Source organism: Leptidea sinapis, chromosome 28, assembly GCF_905404315.1.
Source record: "Leptidea sinapis chromosome 28, ilLepSina1.1, whole genome shotgun sequence".
NCBI lineage: Eukaryota > Metazoa > Arthropoda > Insecta > Lepidoptera > Pieridae > Leptidea > Leptidea sinapis.
The window spans coordinates 10158954-10181493 of NC_066292.1; the positions used below are offsets into that span (position 1 = coordinate 10158954).

The following is a 22540-nucleotide window of genomic DNA, read 5'->3' on the forward strand; positions in this document are numbered from 1 at the left end:
TATTTAGCAGTATAAAAGTACTAGCATTTTTGTGGTTAAGCATCATTAAAAATTCATTGCGTTATCGTTCATAAAAATGACTATTAATGTTACATAAAAAAATTCTTCAGAACTATTACATTTATTTTACATTAAAAAGTTTATCTCTCAGAAAAATCAACTCTCATCCATAGTTTCAACGACTGTCTTACGAATTTTCGATCAGGTCACGTGTCCTGACGCGAGTTTAACATTTTATACCCATAGTAAGAAAAATTCTCAACGGCGCTAAAGAAGATTTCACTACAAAAAATAGTTAGGTAATTCACTATTTATTTTTTAATATACAATAATTTTTTTATTAACGAGGATTTATTTTTTTACGTGTGTGGATGATAGGTACTATAATGTAATAAAAACTTTAAATTTATATTTATTACTACAAAAAAAATATTTAATGTGGTACCTACACAGTGCTTAGCGGTAGTGTGCCCATATGGCGTAACAGCGAGACTTATTTTCTGCATTGAATATATAATAAAATTATAATTTTAAATAAAGGAGACAGAGTTCTAGGAGTCGGAACATTTTTATTGAGAATTTCCTCGTCTTTAAGGTTTCAAAATTCCTTAAATAATAATAGTTTTTGAGTTTTCATTCGATTTTACTTGACAGCATTCCAAGTCACTCATATTTTAAGGAACTTTATCAAGAATTAACACGTTTTTGAACTTGTTGACTAGCCTAATTACAGCCTATCCCTAGGTACTAGGTAGGTACTTCAAACATAGAAACATTTCGTCTTCACCATGTGACAATAAGAGCATTTAGTTAAGAGTTATTAGAACAGCTTCATAATTCTAAAGGTATTATTTTTTTTCGTTGCAGTTTGAGTATTCACCATAAAAATATAAAAATACTAGCTGACCCAGCAAACGTTGTATTGCCGACATTAAAATCGCGATACAAAATTAACTGTTGATCGTAGATTGGTGAAAATTTGAAGTTGTATGTATTTTTTACGCTGACTCGTAATCAAACAAATTTAAAAAATAATATCAAAAAAATTAAAAAAAAATTGGCGTGGACCACCCTTAACATTTAGGGGGATGAAAAATAGATGTTGTCCGATTCTCAGACCTACCCAATAGGTACTCAAAATTTCATGAGAATCGGTCAAGCCGTTTCGAAGGAGTTTAACTACAAACACCGCGACATGAGAATTTTATATTTTACTTAGATATATTTCATACTTACACGTGTTTTAACAATTAAAACAAAAAAAGGGATTTATGGCCAGGTACAAAATACCCTATGTACCTAGGCCAGTACCTACTATGTGTAGTGTACGTAGGACACATTGAGGAATTGACGGTAATTTATGGAAAATTTAACATTAGGAGATCTTTAAAACCAGCCTAATGGCCTAGGTACGTGCCAAGGTACAATAGGTTCCCTACTTTGAAATCAATAGACAAGAATTTTATGAGTTTGCAAGAATCTGGAGCAACCCCGCGCCTTCACCGTTTATTATTAATATGACTTTGGTAGATTTCCAAGTTATATCCATTGATTTTAATAATAGTAGGTAAGTTGAATTTTCTCAAAAAGCTAGCTCAACTAACTCAACTAATATAATTAAATTTATTTAGGTACCTGTAAGTAGGCAGATAAAAAAAGTAAATACAAAAAGATATATATACCTACCCACACGCAATATAAAAATTATGCGTGGAGTCTTACCTGTTTAAGGGGCATTTTAAGGTAAAAACTGTTGATACCTAGGTACCTTTTAAATTGGTTTGATCTAAGTAGGTGCCCATTTAATATGCTTATATGTAAAAATAATGCTTATATTGCTAGGTGCAGAGGATACGACATAATGGGAGGATGAATTGACACAGATAGGAGGGCCATTGACGACTAGAATAACGCAAAACCCGAAAGACTCGAAGACCTTGAAGGAGGGCTTTGTCGGAGGGCAAACAGTTAACAGAAAAAACGTATATCTACTCTTTAAAAGTAACTGCATATAATTAAGTTAATACCTATGATAGTTAAGTATGTAATGAACCTATGTTTTTATGTGAGTTGTTATTAAGTATTATTATTATCACAGATAAGAAATATACTTAACTAGTAAATAGTAACTAACTAGATAACTGTAGGTAGATCTAGATACGTAGCTATTTATTATGAAGGAAAGAAAAATAAAAGAAACCATTGAATAATAGATATTATTTAGATTATAAATATAGGTAGGTATAACCGTAATAAGTAGAATAGTATCTAAGTACAAGATAGTCTAGTCCTGTCTAGGCCTAAACGCTGTAGAAAAAGCCCTAAAGATAAAAGAAGAGTACATATAACATACCTATCTACGAAGGCAAGTTAAATAAAATTTTGAAATTAATGATGTAGGTACAGCGGGTAAATCGACAATCGATACTTACGAGTATTTAAATGAGCTTGCGATAAAATCCAATAACATGAAAGATCAACACGGCTAGATTGTGAACCACAAAAAGAAGACCGAACTAAATCATAAATCATGCTCATTATAACCGAACAGGATTATTTTTTATCCAAGAAAATGTTCAAAAAAGCATCAAAAGGCTGTAAGGGGGTCGCCATTTTGTGTAGGGTCCGGTGACGCGGGGCGGGAAAATGGGAAGCTCTCGACCAATCGAGTGCAGGAATTCAAAAGGGCGTTCTGAATCCGACCAATCAGACAAGAGGCTGGCTCACACATGCGCTTTGGCGTCGATCCATAGAGTTATAGATATAGTACGGCAGTATGGGCTTGGCCTTTGTCGGGTAAAGTTGCTCGTCGTCTGTCAATGAAAAAAGGTCGATGTTTTAAAAACGGTGTGCATTCTCTGTGTTCCGGCGTCAGCTAGTCAGAAAAAGTGTCATATTTGTAATTCGAATTAGAAAAAGGTGGATCTTTAGTTTAATTTTTAAGTAAAGACCTTGGGTGTGTTTTTATTAACTGTGGTAGAAAGATATAGATACAGTGATGGTGATGGCCAGTGGGGGTGGCGGGATGGTGCAGTCCCCGCCAGACATGCTTCACCACCACAATATCATGGACACTTCCTCACACGTCGAAATGATGCCGAGTAAGTATTTGCATGAAGACAATGACCATTATGCTATTCAGCCAACAACTGTTTTAGAAATATTTAAGAAGTTACCTACCTATGTCAAAGTGTTGGTAGACCTAGCTACTACTACTCTAAGTATTAAATTTTTTAAATGATATTGAATTGTTGTGAAGTTCTAATTCAAACCCGTTATACCTGAGTTAGGATCTCTAATTATTACTTAGCTCAGAAGCAACTCAGTGAGCAAAATGTTTTTATTGTGATTACTAACAATAACAGAGAGTTTCAATTTATATGATTAACAATAAGAATCAAAGTAATTGATTAAAAGCAATCTATTTTACTGCCAAGTAGCCTTTTTATTAATGAAGTATTACTATACTTATGCTCAATTTACTTTTAACATTATGTTTGAATCTATTAATTGACTTATTTTCAATATAATAATATCTTATAAAGCCTTACGGCACTTAGAGTTTATTTTTCTTAAATTAAATTGTATCAGACCAGATACGTACAGACTATTTCCCTAGCTCAGAAATATCAGTTATAATCACTTAAAAAACTAAACTTTTTCATGAAACTTTAGGAACTTAAAATTAAGTAATCGGGTGAATTCGATTTGGACATGAAAATGGGAAACTCCATTACATAATGTGTGATTTATCAATCGTTTTGTTTTGATTTATCTCGACATTTCTTTCTTTCTTTATTTAATTAATATTACCTATATCAGCTTTATGATTTAGTTCTTTGGGTTGTCCAGACTGGTAATGGGCAAGGCAAGGTAAAAAAGGCAACATAGGTACCTACCTACCTACCAACCACCTGGTTAACTGATTAGGTACCTACTTGTCTCGAAACTGTATTCATTAAAATCCTATATTTTGTAATTTAGCCAAAAATGCAAAATTTAAAACAAGGCTGAAAAAATACCAAAAATAATTTATTCAAAATTTTTACTAGTCTAGTATCAGTAATGTGTAAGCATTATTGTGTTTCGGTCTAGCTAGTGAAATTACCAGGCAAATGAGACTTAACATCTTATGTCACAAGATGACGAGCGCATTTGTAGTAGGTATCGCTTTGAATTTTTGTGTTTTTCAAGAATCCTGAGCGGCACTGCATACTACACATTACAAAAATGGGTAGGGCGTTACAATTACCATCAACTGAACGTCCTGCTCGTCTAGTCCCATATTTTCATTAAATAGTCACAAGTCCGCGGCACCCGATTATGTCTAATCAAATTAAGCAAGTCAATTTGCTGCTGCAGAGATGCAAATATTTACATACCATGGAGCTCTATGAGTCCTTCTAGAGTGCTCTATGAGATGTAGATTCTGTTTGAAAAAGAAAACACGTTGTCAAATCCTAACTGAATCCTGAGCGCATCACTCTAAAAGTATCCAGCATCTGGAAGAACGTGAACCCCAACATATCCTAAAGATATTAAGTATCCAAGGAGGAACAGAAACAAAAACAGGACAAAATACCCACAAAAAAGCTAGTCAATAAATTGGAGAGATGAACCTTCTTATGATCCTTTCAACTTTCACAAGCATACAGCAACACTTCTCAAAATTTTAACTGTGTTTAATTTCAAACTTTAAGCGCTATATGTCTTAAAGGGCTTTGTCATTTCCTAGGTATTTCTTAAAAAATGATGTCAATACAACGTTTACATTTTCTACAAAAATGAGACTGAATTGGGTTTAATAGTATTAAACCCATTTGCCAGACGACCCATATAGTACAGTGGTTAGTGACCCTACCTACTTAGTTAAAGGTTCCGGGTTCGAATCTCTGTAGGTGCAAAGATTTATATGATGAATACCGATGTTTATATCTGTGTTTATAGCATTAAATATATCGTTGTGTTGCATCCATGCTACAGGCTATCCCTAGTTTTACACGAAATAATTTGTGTGAAATTGTGTCAATATTATTAAAAGTACCCACATAATATATATTTGGACATATAACGGCTGGGCTAATTTTGATCAATATCTTGAGTAAAACGCCAAACAGCTGACGTATTTTGTAGATTCTTATCACACAGCCTCCGCGAGTAAAGATCAGATTTAGGCGAATTTATTAGGGTTGGCAGAAACACGTGTTGCTAAATATTTGCTTATGGCAGTTAATAACGGAAGAGCATAAGGCTAATTTGAAAGCAGATAGATGATCATCATATAGTTGCTTCACTTCCAGTTTTACTATTTCGGGTTTTATTCATCAACTGGTACTGTAGGTACACTTGGAATATCATCATCATCATCAGCCGGAAGACGTAAACTGCTGGACAAAGGCCTCCCCCAAAGATTTCCATGACGATCGGTCCTGCGCTGCCCTCATCAAACGTAATCTAGCGATCTTGACCAGATCGTCGGTCCATCTGGAGGGGGCCTACTAACACTGCGTCTTCCGGTACGTAGTTGCCATTTGAGGACTTCACTGCCCCAACGACCATCTGTCCGTCGCACTATGTGCCCTGCCCAAAGCCACTTCAGTTTCACAATCATTTGGGCTATATCGGTGACTTTGGATTCCTACGGATCTTCTCATTTCTGATTCGATCTCGCAAGAAAACTTCGAGCATAGCCCTCTCTATTGCCCTCTGGGCGACCATGAGCTTTCTCATCAAGCCCACCACATCTCATATGACTTGGAATATATTCGATCACAATTAATAACAGGACCAAAATAAGCGACAAGGTTCAATTAGGAGTAAAACAACGGAGTTTGTGATCTTCATCTATTGTTCCAAAATTCTATGCCTATAGACATAATCCGGTGTACAATGTGATTGCAGACTAATTTAGAACGATTAGATTGTTTGTCTGGGTTGTTTGCGCATTTATCCTCTTGATTGGGCCATTGTGCGTCAGTTAATCTTTTTACTCCAACCAGCCCAGTCCATCTCAAAAAGATAGAAGCCTTTTGAGACTGATAAGGGCATCTAGGAGCGATGCTTTTGAAGAGCGAGCGATTGTAGAATTTTTGCCCGTTGTTTGGACACACTCCTCCACTCTGTGAGCACATGCAGTGGGGTTTCTTCTGCCTCCATGCATCCTCTGCATAAAGGACTGTCCGTCATACCTATAGTAAATAGATGCTTGTTTAAGGGACAGTAGCCAGTTATAATACCTATAATTTTGCGTATTTTGTCCCTGGGTAGTCCGGTGAAGTTGCATGCAAACGCTTTGATACCACCGGACCTGCATTATTTATTTGCCTGCATTCTTCACCGTTACTCCATTACTTTACTGACTGACTAAAAAAATGTGCAATGTTCTAGGCGAGAATCGAATCGAAACCGCATTCCTTTTCTCGAAACGCTAAAAAATTCTCGCTAATCTCATAAATTTCCTAGGACATCTAATTACGATAGGCCTCACTCGTTAGGTCATTCCAGCTATAATATGATATGAAGCGGTTGAGTTTATTTCCTTTTTATGCGGGATCATAAACTGAATCTGAATCGTACATCTTGCGTATATACATTCACATTCACATTATAAAACGCCGTAAGACCTCTTGTGGTGCATTTGGATTCAGATCATAACACATACTGCTAAAAATCAAGTGGACATCTGCTGGTTCTATAGCTAGGTTTTCATATTTATTATTTTAACCTGGATAACGCAATTTCTATATGATTATCCCCAATTCCAGAACTCCGATTTACCTGAAAATTTGCACACAAAAGAAAGTCATTTCTGAAGTACTTATTATTACTGAACTTATTTAGGCGCAAGTTATCACTCGTTCAGGGAAAATCCGCTCGAATCGACGGGAGCGATCAGTCAGAGCTAAAATAGCAGACTAATGTATACACATCAATAAATCTTTCTTCATGAATATAGAATAAAAGTTGTCTTTCATATTTTGTAAATTCACCTTGATGAAGATTAGATTTCTATCGTGTGGTCTTAATAAAGCACACACCACTGTTCTTAATAACCAGAATCACCAGAATATTAAAATCGACACACTACGTAATTCGTTTCCGGATTTCCTATATAGAACTTGAGTTTTTTTACTTCAAATATGAGCGGGTAAACACACTAACCGCCCATGGATATTTGCAACAGCAAGGATCAAAAGATACGTTACCTCTAAGCGTATTTTGATTCAAGTGAGTGAAAATTGCTGTGAAATGCCAGACATGATTCGGATGTAATTCTGTATTTAATTTAATGTCCGGTGATACAATTCAACGTGAGTAACTCATCTGAGTTCTACCCGTGCTGTATAACAGAGAGACCACAGGACAAAGAAGGTGTTTGAGCTCATTAGAATAGATACTTGCTAAGTCTGCTGTGACCAGTCATTTTTCTTCTCAATACTCTCATTAGATCTCTGTTTACAAGGACCACCTCCTCTGAGTGTTTCAATGAAAACTTTAGAAAAATGTCTCAGAATGTGTTTGAGCTCTCCCAATGCTGCTCGCTTAAAGACGATTCGCCATTCAAAAAAATAAAAGAAATAAAAAAACATGAAGCAGATTTCCCGGCGAGCAGTCATCGCCTCCCTCGACCATATTTTAGGGAAGGGAACGACCTGCCCCACGTCGCCGCCACAAGCAATGGTATTAAGCGCGCATAACGATACGAGAACGAGAACTCTACCAATTACCAAAAGATAATGTTCATCTACATATAACAGTACTCACTAAATGCCTTTACTTACAATATGACCATTTTGTTTTAAATTACATAAAAAATAACTCGTAGTTATTATTAATATTAAAGGTGCTGTATTCGTAAAGAAGTTGTGTGGAACGTTGTACCTCATCTTCATCAGGGTAACATCTCGCATTAAAACATATTAATTAGGCTATTGCAGACGTACTGGTTAGAAATCCAAATAATCACTGAAGCGATTTTAATAAAACTTTATTCATTCTATCACGCAAAGTAACGGAATTCATGGACAAATAAATCTTAACCCCTCATCCTCCCGGGGTTCGCTGCATTAGCAGAAATAATGCGGGGTCACAACCCTATTTATATATCAATCAACCCTTAATATTACATTTATTGGGCAAACTCTGTCAGATTGGATGGATTTTGGGCCATTTCATTACTTTAATTTTTGTTCACACAAAAAAGAAATTATAAATGCCCATTACGTTTTAAAGCTCCTAAAATGGTAACAATAATGCTTTGAACCAGTAGGAGGCTCCTTTGCACCGGATGCCGGCTAGATTATGTACCACAACGGCGCCTATTTCGACCGTGAAGCAGTAATGTGTGTAAGCATTACTGTGTTTCGGTCTGAAGGGCGCCGTAGCTAGTGAAATTACTGGGCAAATGAGACTTAACATGTTATGTCTCAAGGTGACGAGCGTAGTTGTAATATCGCTCAGAATTTTTGGGTTGTACAATAACCTTGAGCGGCACTGCATTGTATTGGGCAGGGCGTATCAATTACCATCAGCTGAACGTCCTACTCGTCTCGTCCCTTATTTTCATAAAAAATAAGTTAAAAATTTAAAACGTGAAGCGGAGAAGAAAATGGAAAAGGAGGACAAACGAGCGTACGGGTCACCTGGTGTTAAGTGATCATCACCGCCCACATTCTCTTGCAACACCAGAGGAATTATAGGAGCGTTGCCGGCCTTTAACGGCCTATAACTTTAAAAGGCAGGACATGTACCTACCCTAGACCAGATTATGAAGCGGTAGTAGTACCTATACAATATACTAGATATTAGAAATGACATCAAAAAGAATTCTAAAGAAGTGAAATAAATGGCTTTTATGCCTTTACCACCTCGTGAACGTCATGATGACGTGAGACTAGTAGGTGGCTCCGAGTTCGCTTAAGCTGAATATATTTTATTGTTGATTTCATTACTATTTTTTAAATAAAATACAGCCCATGACACTCAATAAGTAAATATAACATCATTCTACTGGTGAAAGAATTTTAAAATCGGTCAGGTAGTTCTAAAATATATACATATTTAAATACAAATATTTTCACTTCATAGTCTTTTTTGATATATAATATCTAATAAATTAAATTTCTCATGTCGCGGTGTTTGTAGTTAAACTCCTTCGAAACGGCTTGACCGATTCTCATGAAATTTTGAGTGCATATTGGGTAGGTCTGAGAATCGGACTACATCTAGTTTTCATCACCCTAAAATATGTTAAATTATGTGGTCCACGCCAAATTTTTTTTATATATTTTATTTGCCTTTTTTTTAAATTTGTTTGATTATGAATCAGCGTTAAAAAATACATACAACTTAAAACTTTCACCCATCTACGAACAACAGTTAGTTTTGTATCGCGATTTTAATATCGGCAACACAACGTTTGTTCAGCCAGTTCATATATAAAATTCGTGTGTTGCGGTGTTTGTTACCAAACTCCCTGAAACAGCTGAAGCTATTTTTATGAAAATTTTGTGTGCACATCACGTAAGTCTGAGAATCGGCCAACATCTGTTTTTATAGCCCAAAAAAAATTATTTTCATTTTCTTTTAGTAATTGGAAAGGGCGGTGCAACGTTTGCTGGGTGAGCTTATACATATAAAATTGTCGTGTCGCGTGTTGGGTAGTTCTGAAAATCGGCCAATCTAACGGCCATTTATCTTATATAAAAACTTTTTTCAATACAACGTTGACGGGGTCAGATAGTATTATATATTTTTCTGTACTTTTCGTGTAATATATTAAACCATTGAAATGTTTTAAATTAAGTTTAACCTCTGGATGTAGATACTATACGATTGGATCTGATAGATTTTTTATTCTTGTTTTTATATTATGATGCCAGATGCCAGATAAAACTAAGATTAAAATTACAAAGACCGTAGACTTTTTTACAATATTCGTTGGCGCTATAGGTAAAACTGTTGGCTTTCACCACGATAGTCGCGGTTCGATGTATTTGCGGTTCTCGAATTCATATGTCATCATCAAAATATATATATTCAAATTTTCAAATAAATTCAAATAGTTTATTTCTCAAAATAGGATAACCGCATCACTTTTTGAAGTCAAGAAAATATACAAATAATAGAATAATACAGTCCTACTGCTAAATTATTTACATTGCTTTAATCCCATGCACTTTTATCTGTTATATAATCTTTAATTGTATATTAAGCTTTTTTTAAAAGTTTCTGTTTAACAAATATTTTAAACTTTTTTAATCGAAGTTTGCAAATTTCTTCAGGGATTTTATTATAAAAACGGACACATTGTCCTCTGAATGATTTGTCTATTTTCGTTAGCCTTGTATGAATCAGAGCAAGATTATGTTTATTTCTAGTGTTGCAGTTATGAATGTCACTGTTTTTTTAAAACGATCTATATTTTTATGCACAAATATTAGGTTTTCAAATATGTATTGACATGGTACTGTTAATATGTTGATCTCCTTAAATTTATCTCTCAACGAATGTCTACTGGACAGATTGTAGATATATATAAAATTCCATAGATGCTTACTTTGAAGAGTGCAATCAATAACAAATATATACTTATGTAAGCAACGGCAGAAGAGCTAACTATGTGTGGACCTAACATAAAACCGCACACCTTTGTACATAGTAACAATCTATCTGCAAACCGCAGCAAACAGGTACCTACCGAGTTTGCTCAGCAGAAATATAGTGACTCCAACCGTAGAACAATATGAAAAGGTAAATATTGTGTTCCCGGCGCTAAGTAATAGCTCAAACATTGGCTATTTTAAGATTTTACAAGTGTACACTCGAGCACAAATATATAATTGCAAATTTCATATGTTTAAGAAAAGAAGTTTTATGATGTTGTATAAAGGTTAAGCGAACGCTTAACGGTAGGTTTTTAGTTGAGAACAAATCTAATAAACTAATATAGATCCATTGATAAATAACTAACTATTTATACCTACGTTGCGTCTAAAGGTAGGTAAGATTAGCCGGCTAAACTTAAGTTTATCTTCGAGAACCAACGAAACTTCGATAGCTTTTTACTTAAAATAATTTTAAGGATTTTTATTTTATATCCAAATCTTACCTACCTTCAGATTTTGGCAAAATATTTGATTGGTATTATAGCTTTATTTATTAATTAGGTTTGGTATATCTCCTGAAATTTAATTTAAATTTATCTAGCTAGCATGTTTATATTCTCACTGAACTTTAGCTGTAACATAAATTTATAGCCTTCTTTCCCATCTGTCCTTTTGTTTTGTATGATATAGCCTCTGTTTATTATTATTATTATTATTTATTTCGGACACTATACATCCATAAGTATTAGTTATTAAGTTAGTAACAATTTTTCTTAGACTAAGTTAGTAATGTTAGTGTTAGTAATTGTATGTTAGTTAGTTATAGTGTGGATAGTTTTCATAACGTCAAACTCTCACGTCCAACCGTTACAGACTTCTTAACCTATTTTGTGTTGATTACGTTATATTAAGATTGATATACAATACACCAATAAAATGAGCATGAATGTTCTGAGCGACTTGCAGCACTTTTGGTATTCTTCTGGGTTCCAAACTTAAAGTTCAAAGCATACAGAAGCAGTAACTTAAAATTAGGTGTCTGGTAAGCTCGTTTATGCTATTATGAAAAAAATGTTAATGTTATTAATCAATGATTCAATCACTCACATTATCTATATATATAAAAATGAATTGCTGTTCGTTAGTCTCGCTAAAACTCGAGTACGGCTGGAGCGCTTTGGCTAATGTTGGTCTTGAATTATTCGTGGAAGTCCAGAGAAGGTTAAAAAGGTGAATAAATAGGAAAATGCTGCTAAATTAAATAAAAACAACAAATTTGTTTTTCCTTTGCTGTGTCCATACCTAGTTTCTATGAGATAATTTATTGATGCACGGTTTGACAGTTCTGCTGTGAAACAATTTCATTACGACAGTAGGGTGCATATTTTACGAAATTTTTGATGTTATGATATATTATTGACAAATTCATATAAAAACATTATTTTATTTATTATAAACAGAACAACGTCTGTCGGGTCAGCTTGTAATACATACAGTTGACAGCTTCTAGCACACTAGTATATGTACTATAGACTCAATTAAAATAAATCAATTATTGGGTGTCAAATATAAATTGATTTAAAAGGAACTGAAGTCATAGACAATATTACTCTAGTTCTATTAGATGCTTAAAGCTATTAAAATTAATGTACTTGAATTATGAAGATTGAAAGGAAATTAATTTATTACCTTATATTTATATTCTACAGGTTTAGTTACCCTTACAGACTCTTATGTGATTTAAAAAAATAGTTAAAAAAAACTGAAAGACACGCTTTGGTTGAAAATTAATGGTTGGAATTTAAAATGAACATCAATTCCTACCTTATAAAAAAATATGTAAATTAACAAAATTATTATTTTGCAAATTTAAAACTGGAATAATTTGATCAAATTAGTGTATTGTCAGCGGTACTCGATAAATCTACGAAGTTTGAACGAAATCTGGCCGTTTAAAGTAATCGCGCCCAAATGAGTCGGTTACAAACAAACATACATACAGGTGAAGCTAATAAGCGTGTCACAAAAATAGATTGAACGAAATTCAATCAATGCAGTATTTGAATTTTTAAGTCAGATCTTATTGAAGCGTGAACTTCTTGCTCACTATATGGTAGGTGATAACTCCTGCTTTTTACATATTATGCCACAGAACAAGTTTTATTCTACCTTCGAGTACTGGAAGATTCAAAAATTACCGAAATTACCGTCGGAATTTTCGAGAAACCACAAAATGATCACATATTTGTTAATAATGAATAATGTTAACTTGATTTCATTTTTATGAGGCTCATAAATGTATATGAGGGAAATTTCTGCTGTTAACATAAGCTATATGTTAACATTTAAGTAATGACATTTTTCGGAGTAAAAACATATTTATGTCGACGATTGTACCCACGATGCAACATGTTAAGGAAAATTTTATGAAAACCGGCTTACTGCAGCTATCAAGCTGTGCTTTAAAAGGTTTTTGTGTCAAACTTATTTAGTAAGGAAGTAAATCCATGACCGCAGTGCGAACCTTGCCTTTATGAGATTTTATTATCAATATACAATCACGTATATCTTTCAGAGGCGGAGAGAGATAATGGTGTATTATTTTCCACGGACCTGAGGGTCTGTCCTGTCTTCTTGCACTAGCATCAATACTATCATATAAGCATAGAGAGACCCAACTTCTCCTGACCTCTGGTGTTATGCACTAGTTGTGTCTATGGGTGGTTGCTTTAAAATTTCCTATCAGGGCAGCCTCTTGCCCATTTCCCCCAACCCCCCTTATAAAATATCATCATCATCATTATCATTATCAACCGGAAGACGTCCACTGCTCGACAAAGGCCTCCCCCAAAGGTTTCCATGACGATCGGTCCTGCGCTGCCTTCATCCAACATATTCCGGCGATCTTGACCAGATCGTCGGTCCATCTTGTGGGGGGCCTACCAACAATATGTGCCCTGCCCACTGCCACTTCAGTTTCGCAATCATTTGGACTATGTCAGTAATTTTGGTTCTCCAACGGATCTCCTCATTTCTGATTCGATCTCGCAGGGAAACTCCAAGCATAGCCCTCTCCATTGCCCTCTGAGCGACCATGAGCTTTTTTATAAGGCCTCATTTTCTTATAAAATATAGCTAGCACATATTATAGCGCTCAGAGTATTGAAAATTTATTGAAGTAGGCGTTACTTTGCGGAAATCCATAATTATCAAAATGATTTGAGTTTTCTTTAGTGTTAATTCTGCCAATAATCGTCTTTAAACAATTCAACACGTGTTTCGCCTCTACTAAAATTTGGCACGAGACTCAGTGACATAACACTAAAGAAAACTCTAATAATTTTCATGCTCAGAGTATTTTTCTTATGTCTAGTCTGGTACACCCCAGTATCAGCTAGAATATTTGGTCGCGTGCAACGCAGAGCTGATTGAATTATCAGAGATCCAGTGCTCTTTCGTCGGCTTGATCACTTGTTGTTGTATAGAGTTTTCCTTTCGTCGTGTCTACTAATACATTTATCACGGATATTATGCCGTAGAGCTATTTAACTTGATCCTTGCCGTCCAATCTCTCTCACGCCATAAACTTATGTATGATCATCATCTGGGTGTGAGCCATTCCTCCACAATGCAGTTTTCAATTAAGTTTTTATCATGTACTATAATAATTATGAAATGAAACCGGTGTACATTGTACTGTCTTTCACGATTACTGTGTCTGTTTGAGAATAATACTAATAAAATAATAAAAAAAATTACCAGTTACCGGCTCCTTTTCACAGGATGCCCGCTAGATTATGGGTACCACAACGACGCCTATGCCGTGAAGCAGTAATAAAAGGCATAAAACGGCATTTATTGTCTCAAAATTGATTCCTTTAGAATTCTTTTTGATGTCATTTCTTATACTACTAGATACTACTACCGCTTCGGAAACAAATGGCGCTCTGAGAGAGAAGAAGCGCCGCAAGAAACTCTCCCACCATGCGTAATGCGTTAGCATTACTGTGATTCGGTCTGAAGGGCGCCGTACCTAGTGAAATTACTGGGCAAATGAGACTAAACATTTAACACGTCTTAAGCTGTCGAGCGCAATTGTAGTGCCGCTCAGAATTTTTGGGTTTTTGCAAGAATCCTGAGCGGCACTGCATTGTAATGAACGTCCTGCTCGTCTCATCCCTTATTTTCATAAGATAAGCTTTATAAGGGAGTCTTAATAAATACACTAATTAATAAAGTTTCAAATTATATTAGCTTTAATTAAAAAAAAAAAAAACACTGTAATGATTTAATCGTTTTGCCATAAATGTAAACGAATGATCAAAATCCTCAAAACATATTTTAATTTTATCCGTCTTAAAAATTCAAATCCGTCTCGATGGAATTCCAAAGCGTTCTTTTTTTTTAATACTCGACTGCAGCAGAGGCAACGGACCACCTCGTAAGTTTTATAGATGTGCGAACTCGGTAGCTAGCACCTACACACTAAACCAGCCAGTGCTTTACTATTGCCGACGGAATTTTGTATTTTTTGTCGGTGTTACCGGGTTAGTGATGACTATTATTTTTCTATCGGTCAAGTATGTGTCTGTGATGCTTCTTTAAATAACAAGAAGTTGTATGCTATGGCTTTTTAACACAAGTTTAACACAAGGATAATAAGTCAGTAATAACTGCCAGCTATTCTATGTTGCAATACCAGAGGAAAATTAATAGTGTTGCCCACCTCAAAGACTCCTTCTTGTCCTTTTTTTATATAAACGTATTTAATTCATCTTTGTATACAATTTGGCATAACCTTAAAGCAAAGGCAGAAAAAGCCAGTATCCTTAGTTAGTGTTATAAATGCGAATATGAGTTTGTAACGTTGTAACGCCTTAACTGTTCAACCTATAAATATTAAACTTTGCACACGTTGTCACTTGTTGTACAAATGTGTACAGAGAAGGACATATTACATATTGCCCCTAATGCTGAAGGATTCGTGAGGGAGCGCTATGTAACACAAGAAAACTATGGAACAAAAGAAAGAAACAGATCTATGGGACAAAAGAAGACCTTTAGATGGTTTGTAGAAAGAAAAAAATTGAAGAAGTGGCAAAAACCGTATTTGCACTCTTTTAAAATAATAAGGTTAAGCATTTTCCTTGAAATTGTGTACTGGAGACAATAATTTTAGGCACTAAGTCTACTCTGAAAAAATCATAGTATTTATTTATAAGCTACTTGAAAAGCATTATTCATTATGGTTACAAAGGAGTGGAAAAATTTACACAAAAATAAAACAGATTTAAAATATTATTTTATTTTGGTAAATTGAGGTTCAACGTTTAATTATTATATAAATAATTTATCATTTGGATTCGTTTTATATGTTATTAAATATTGAAAATACAATCTATTTGCCAACATTATGTTCGCACATAGATTGTATTTCAAATGTACTGTGAAATGGTGAAGAAAATAAAGTTGTGAATTAAGCCAATTATTAAGCCAAAATCTGGCACGAGACTTTAGATTTTGGCGAGACAACACGTCCTGAGAATGCCTCGTGTAGAGGCGAAATACGTGTCGAATTGTTTAAAGACAAATAGTGTCGGAATTAACACTAAAGAAAACTCAAATCATTTGTATAATTATGGATTTCCGCAAAGTACAAAGTACGCCTTCTTCAATAAATTTTTTTTTGTTGTGAATTAAGTCCATCTTTTCGTAAGTGGGCGTAAATGGTATTTTGTATAATTTTGAGAGTATATAAGTATTATTTTGAATTTGATTTGAATGGAGGTAATCTTTGCCTACCCACCCCCTTTCTCTGAAAGTCAGCTATTATAGTACTTACAGATATTTATCTATGGTGCTGTATTATAACTCCTTTATTGAGTACCATGTTAGTTAATAAGCCGTAGATATTGTGGCGCAATGAGGGGTGTTAATGCGAACATATGTTACATAGATACTGCTTATCTTGTACAAATAGGTACGGTAGTAAAACGCAAATGTAAAACACATGTCCCGTAACATACTGACATATACCCCCGGATGAAAAGTGGGGACTTTTTGTGGAACAACTAAGTACTATAAGTTCCTGCAACTGGATCAAAGAAAATGAAAATCATGTATTTAGTACTGTATATATACGATTAAGTATGTATATCAAAAATTAAGATGTTACCACACATTTGCGACGAGACTTTGATTGATTGATTGAACCAAGCAGATTTTTACAGATTCGAGGAATTTCTCCACGATCCTCGGATATATATGGTCATTACATTAGATATTGTCAACATTTGCATATTCTCGGTTTATTCTCAGGTTACTTTATACCAAGTTTATTTGTGACGCAGCAAATATTTCAATGTTATTAAATTTTTTATTTATTACTTCATTATCCACTCTTCTCTCTATTCACTCTAACTATTGATTTATTCCATAATTTACTACTTCATCTTCTTCCAGTGCATCTCCAACTTATGAAAGCTGGTTATCAGCTCTATACGTTAAGCAATATTTAATTTATATTTCTACAATTTATTCATTATAAAAATTTTATCAAATATTGAATATTATTTAAACGCGATTCATATATTGGATGGCAGCACCCTTCAAACTAATTCGTTATTTAAATTACAGCCCTTGTAAAACTCTATTGGATTCAAAAGAGTGGCCGTTGAGTTCCTTGTATGTTCCGAACATAATATGGTATGTTTTGCTGAACGTCCTGCTCGTCTCGTCCATTACTGTCATAAAAAAAGATTTGTTATATTCGTTCGATAATTTGTTGAATTTTTTACTTTATCTCAATAATGTGTTCAAAAATGGTAACTATTAACGTAGTTTTTTTATTATAGTTTTCCTTATAATAATAATAACCTAAATTTAAGCAACAAAAGCAGGTATTGTGATTACAGCATCATCCAAGTAGCATCCAGCACAAGTAGCACCCTTTTCCCGAGCGACTATTACTTGACTCCACCATATTTTAGATAAATTAACGACCCGCCCCACGACGTTGCCTCAAATTATCACATTTTACCGAGAACTAAACCTCGTTACACCTAGGATGTTCTCTATTATTCTATGTCTTAGATTATATTATCTCTGTTATTTTTGGCAATTGAAGCAGCTTATTATCAGGAGGGGCATCTGCTCGATCGGTCTCTAATCTCACTAAAAAACAAGACTTAAATTTGTAGCAACGCAAAATGTTATAGTCTACATAAAGTTAGCCATGCATGACATTTTTACTCGAGGCTTGCGGATTAGCATTGTAACTCATTCATAGTAGCTACATTTGTTAAACAAACTAATTTATCCTTATTTATTCAAAACCGTTATTCTTAAACCTATTTAGAATAATATTATTATAAATGGCTTATAATTGGCGATTTTGTGAATAGGCTGCAACGGTTTTTGTCTATTATTTGGGCACATGAAACTCAGCGGGCTTCTTTTATCTTAATAAAATATTATTACAATGTATAAAATATTATTTGTAATAAAAACGTATTATTTAATTATTTGAGCGCCATTTCCAATCTGTGGTATCATTATGAAAGTAATTTATGTTATAGTAACCTTTACCACATAATCGTTTTTTAAAAATCTTTGACATTCGTAACACATTTGTTTTATACATTTTAAAAGCATATACATCGCTCAACAAAATACCTAATAAATCGACCTGAGCGAGCAGTAGGCATAACAGTTTATGTTTGTTTGTTCCTAGTGTTAACATTGTGATTATCACAGTTTGTAGCATATATTTTGCTAATGTGCATATGTACAAACATAAAATTATTTAAAAATATATTGAGATAGTTTAAAAAATTTATTTATTGAAATTTTCTCTAAATGATTTTTAGGACTTAGGTTATAAAGAGCGCAAATAACCCTATTCTGTAGCATAAATATCGGCTACACTGCCCGATAACTATAACATGGGTACCACAGGACATAATACTGTGAAACAAGGTAAAGTCTAAGTCTAAGTCTAAGTCTAAGTCAACTAGTCGCGCCGAATCTATATCAGTTAATTGTCTAATCTATTTAACCGCGTATGCTGCATACCAAAGCCTATTAGCCTATACTTCAATATGGGGTATTTTAATTTGTCCCCATTGTAAATTCGGAACCAAGAGTAATATAGCATATTCCATCTGTTTTACTGTCTCTCCGTTTAACAAAATATTCGAATGTAGATTTTTGACATTTGGGGCGGTAAATTTTATGTATTTTTTTTATGGCTATTTAACAATGGGTTATTGACGCTAAACCCGTAGTACTAGGTACACGTTGTCAGATAGAGCATTGTTTGTCAAGACGAAGTCATATATAGAGAGGTCCCGGGTTCGAATCCCGGTAGGTGCAAGCATTTATATGATGAATATGGATATTTGTTTCCGAGTCATGGATGTTTAAATGTATTTATGTATGTTTAAGTAAGTATATTGTATTAAATATATCATTGTCTTGTAACCCATAACACAGGCTATATATGCTTAACTTGGGGCAAGATAATTTGTGTAAAAAGTGTGTCAATATTATTATATTACTATTATTACTTGGCTTCTTAATCATCATCATCATCAGCCGGAATACGTCCACTGCTGGACAAAGGCTTCATAATAATGAGGGATAATAAAGGAAGATTTATAAGAAGTAATACTTGTTGTGTTGATAAAGCTTATCTGTAATTGGCTTACACAAATGTTCAAATGTTATTTTCCAATTATTTTGATGTATCTATTAATTGAATAAAATTAATTAATAAGGACTCAATTAAAACGTAAATGTTTTAAGAGAACTTTGTCGAAAGTTTCTTAAATAATCAAAGACCAGATAAATATGTGTTAAAAAAAACGTAAGGTATAGAAAATCCTAAAGCAATTATAATAAGTTGTGACCAATATATCTAGCTAATTGGGTGGAAATGTCATTGGCGCCTCACATAACGTTGGGACAAGGAACTTCTAATGAGATGCGCCGATAAGCAAGGGTAGCCTTACAATTAAGGCTCATACACACGAAGCGTTCATTTCTCAGTTGGTTTTAAGCGTCTGTTAAAGCAAGTATGACGGGTCGAGTTTAAAACTAGTTTACCAATCACTAGAGATTAAATACTACGTATTTCTAAGGTGAATTGTTTTCTAATTAATAAATTCCTAGCATATTGAAAACTTCGTGAGCTGTTTCGGAATGCCTTAAGTTAAAAATACTCGATTTACTGCGCACCTTTCATTTAATGGTATACAATACCATTATAATATATAGAGTTTATGTATGATGTTGATGTTTTTATATACACATATCTGGATTTTCCGTTAATCGTTTATTTATACATCTCCATTAATTTTATACATTTACATTAAATATAATATATTAAAAACATTTATATTATACACACATGTTATTATATTTGTCTAAAAAAAATGAGAAGCATTTATAAGAGGTGCTTAAATCCATTACATATACCCCATTATTAAAAAAATAATTAAAGTAAACCAAATAAATATTTTAATATATTAAAACTTTTTATCTTATTAGATATATAAACTGAAGACTAACTTTTTCGGACAATTATAGAAGAGATTTTAAAAATGATCCTTCTTTATCGCTTCATGTGTTGAGGCCTTAATAATCGGCGGTTACGTTATCAGACGTAACATTGAACAAGTAGAAGAGTTAAAAATGCCTGAAGACATGGATGTTATTTATTGATTAAGAATATTTGGCAAGTTTGGAGACAATGGTGTGGTAACTATATCATAAATAAAAAATAACATTAAGTATCAATAGTATAATAGACAATAAAAAGCAAATAAAAAAATAAAGTATCAAGTAAACGTTTACAATTACATACTCAATAAAATTATATTTAGGATGGATTTTTATTGATGTGGCAATTCTAGAGGAATACTACACATACAGGCATGTAGGCAAGTAGCCACCTGATGAAAGACAAAATAGCACCCACCCATGAATATCCACAATGCCAGAGGACAAGAAATGTGTTGCCGGCCTTTAAGATAGGCTCTATGCTCTAAGCTTAAAGGACAAAAAGATATTTTTTAACAGGAGAAAAAACGAGCATACAGGTCACCTGGTGTTAATAAATGTTTCGCCCACATGCTCCGGCAACAACAGAAATTACAGGAGTGTTAATAGCATTTTAGCAAGGTCTACGCTCAAAAAATTACAACTCCTCCGAACAATCTTCCTTACTACATTTAATACTATTTTCCTTTCACCTTCAGTTTGGCTACATTTCAGCGTACAAATCTAAGTCTTGACCATGACCATGAACCTCCCACCAGTGTGAGCATTACTGTGTTTCGGTCTGAAGGGCGCCGTAGCTAGTGAAATTACTGGGCAAATGAGACTTAACATCTTATGTCTCAAGGCGACAAACCCAATTGTAGCCTACTGCTCAGAATTTTTGGGTTTTCATGAATTGGCAGACCATATTGATTACTATCAGCTGAACGTCATTCTCGTCTCGTTTCTTATTGTCATAAAAAAATGATGGATTTTCCAATATACTGAGTAAAATATTTTAATCACAACCCTCAGTAATCAAGTAAACTGTTCAAAAAAGCCCGACTTTGATGATACGCGTGGACGCTACGTGGCTTATCTTGATCAATATATTAAATGGGTCGGAACTTTGATACAGTTTTCACAAGATTCCAATACTCTATCGAAAGTGAGAGTTTTTTTGGGTTGTTGACTCTACATGGCCTGTTGGTTTTTAGTTTGTTGATCTTGCAGTTTAATTGTTACAACAAAAAACAAATTTATTTATTCAAGGTTAAATTTATTTAATATATTATATAATATTTCTAATAATAAAAAAAAATAATGGTATAAGCTAAAATATATGAAATTTTAAGTAAACAAAATATACGATATAATATTATGGAAATTCGTTGAGAGTTTTATAATTTTAATTAAATACAATTTAAGAATAATATGCATATTCCATGCTGCCCTAAAGGAATACAACAGTCCTGCTGGCCAAATGTATTATCTATGTCGTAGCCATTTTGAAAAACCTCGGAGGAAAGTTCTGTCTAAAAGTTCGAAAGTTGTACTTACTACTGAGTGATTGTACTAAGTGATTGCTCTGTTGTTGCTAGAATCGACAGCGCCGCTATGCATCATAGTTTTTAGTGTTCAGAGACTAAGTATCAAATGGCTAGTCGAGAAAATGTTAATTTCAAAACCTAAAAAGAATAGCCAAAAAATGCCATTATTCGTTGCCTTATCAATATTGATTGTCTCATTCTCCTGGAAAAGACTCAAATATGAAATAAGATCAGGTAAGATATATATACGGTTGACATTTAAACGGCAAATGGAATCTATTTTAAATAAATAATTCTTTGTTAAGCCGGGTAGCTTACGAGAGACAACCGTATGCCAATTTTACGATCACTTCGCAGTTACAGTTGCAATAAAACAATACAATACATTGTTTTATAGAAAGCAAGCAGTTAAAATAATATAAAACCTTATCGGATGCGTAAATTCTGTCAATTATGTCGCTAACGTTGGATTTTGCTGCGAAAAAAAAAAAACAAAACATACCTCGCCAGCCAGTGGCGCCGGTCAGAGATAACGCGGGAATTTTTTCTGACATTTCTTTTGTTTTTTTTTTAATCTGTGGCCCTGCCTTTATGGTGGACAGACGATAAGGCCAGATTATTGTTGAACCTGTTTTAATCTTTTAAAGTTTCATTGGATTTTATGACGTAACTTCTATTTTATCGTTTTTTGGCTGAATACGCTCATTATTTGATATGATAACAATAAGTCCATGTCTTATGTATTGACGAACCCGTTTATTGGTAATTATTTTAAGAAACGGGTCACAAGTTTGATTACTGATGGAGGAGGATTACAATAATATTAACAGAATTTTTCTGACA

General features: G+C 33.8%; 1 protein-coding gene across 4 annotated transcripts in view; it reads left to right on the plus strand.

The window, feature by feature from the left end:
• The first annotated feature begins 2789 nt into the window (after positions 1-2789).
• Positions 2790-22540, plus strand: part of LOC126972987 (insulin gene enhancer protein ISL-1) — a 76470-nt gene continuing 56719 nt past the window's right edge. For all 4 annotated transcript variants that reach the window (XM_050820103.1, XM_050820104.1, XM_050820105.1 and 1 more), the window contains exon 1: positions 2790-3101. In XM_050820103.1, coding sequence (XP_050676060.1) covers positions 2999-3101 — 103 coding nt within the window. In that variant the 5' untranslated portion in view covers positions 2790-2998. The remainder of the gene's footprint in view (positions 3102-22540) is intronic.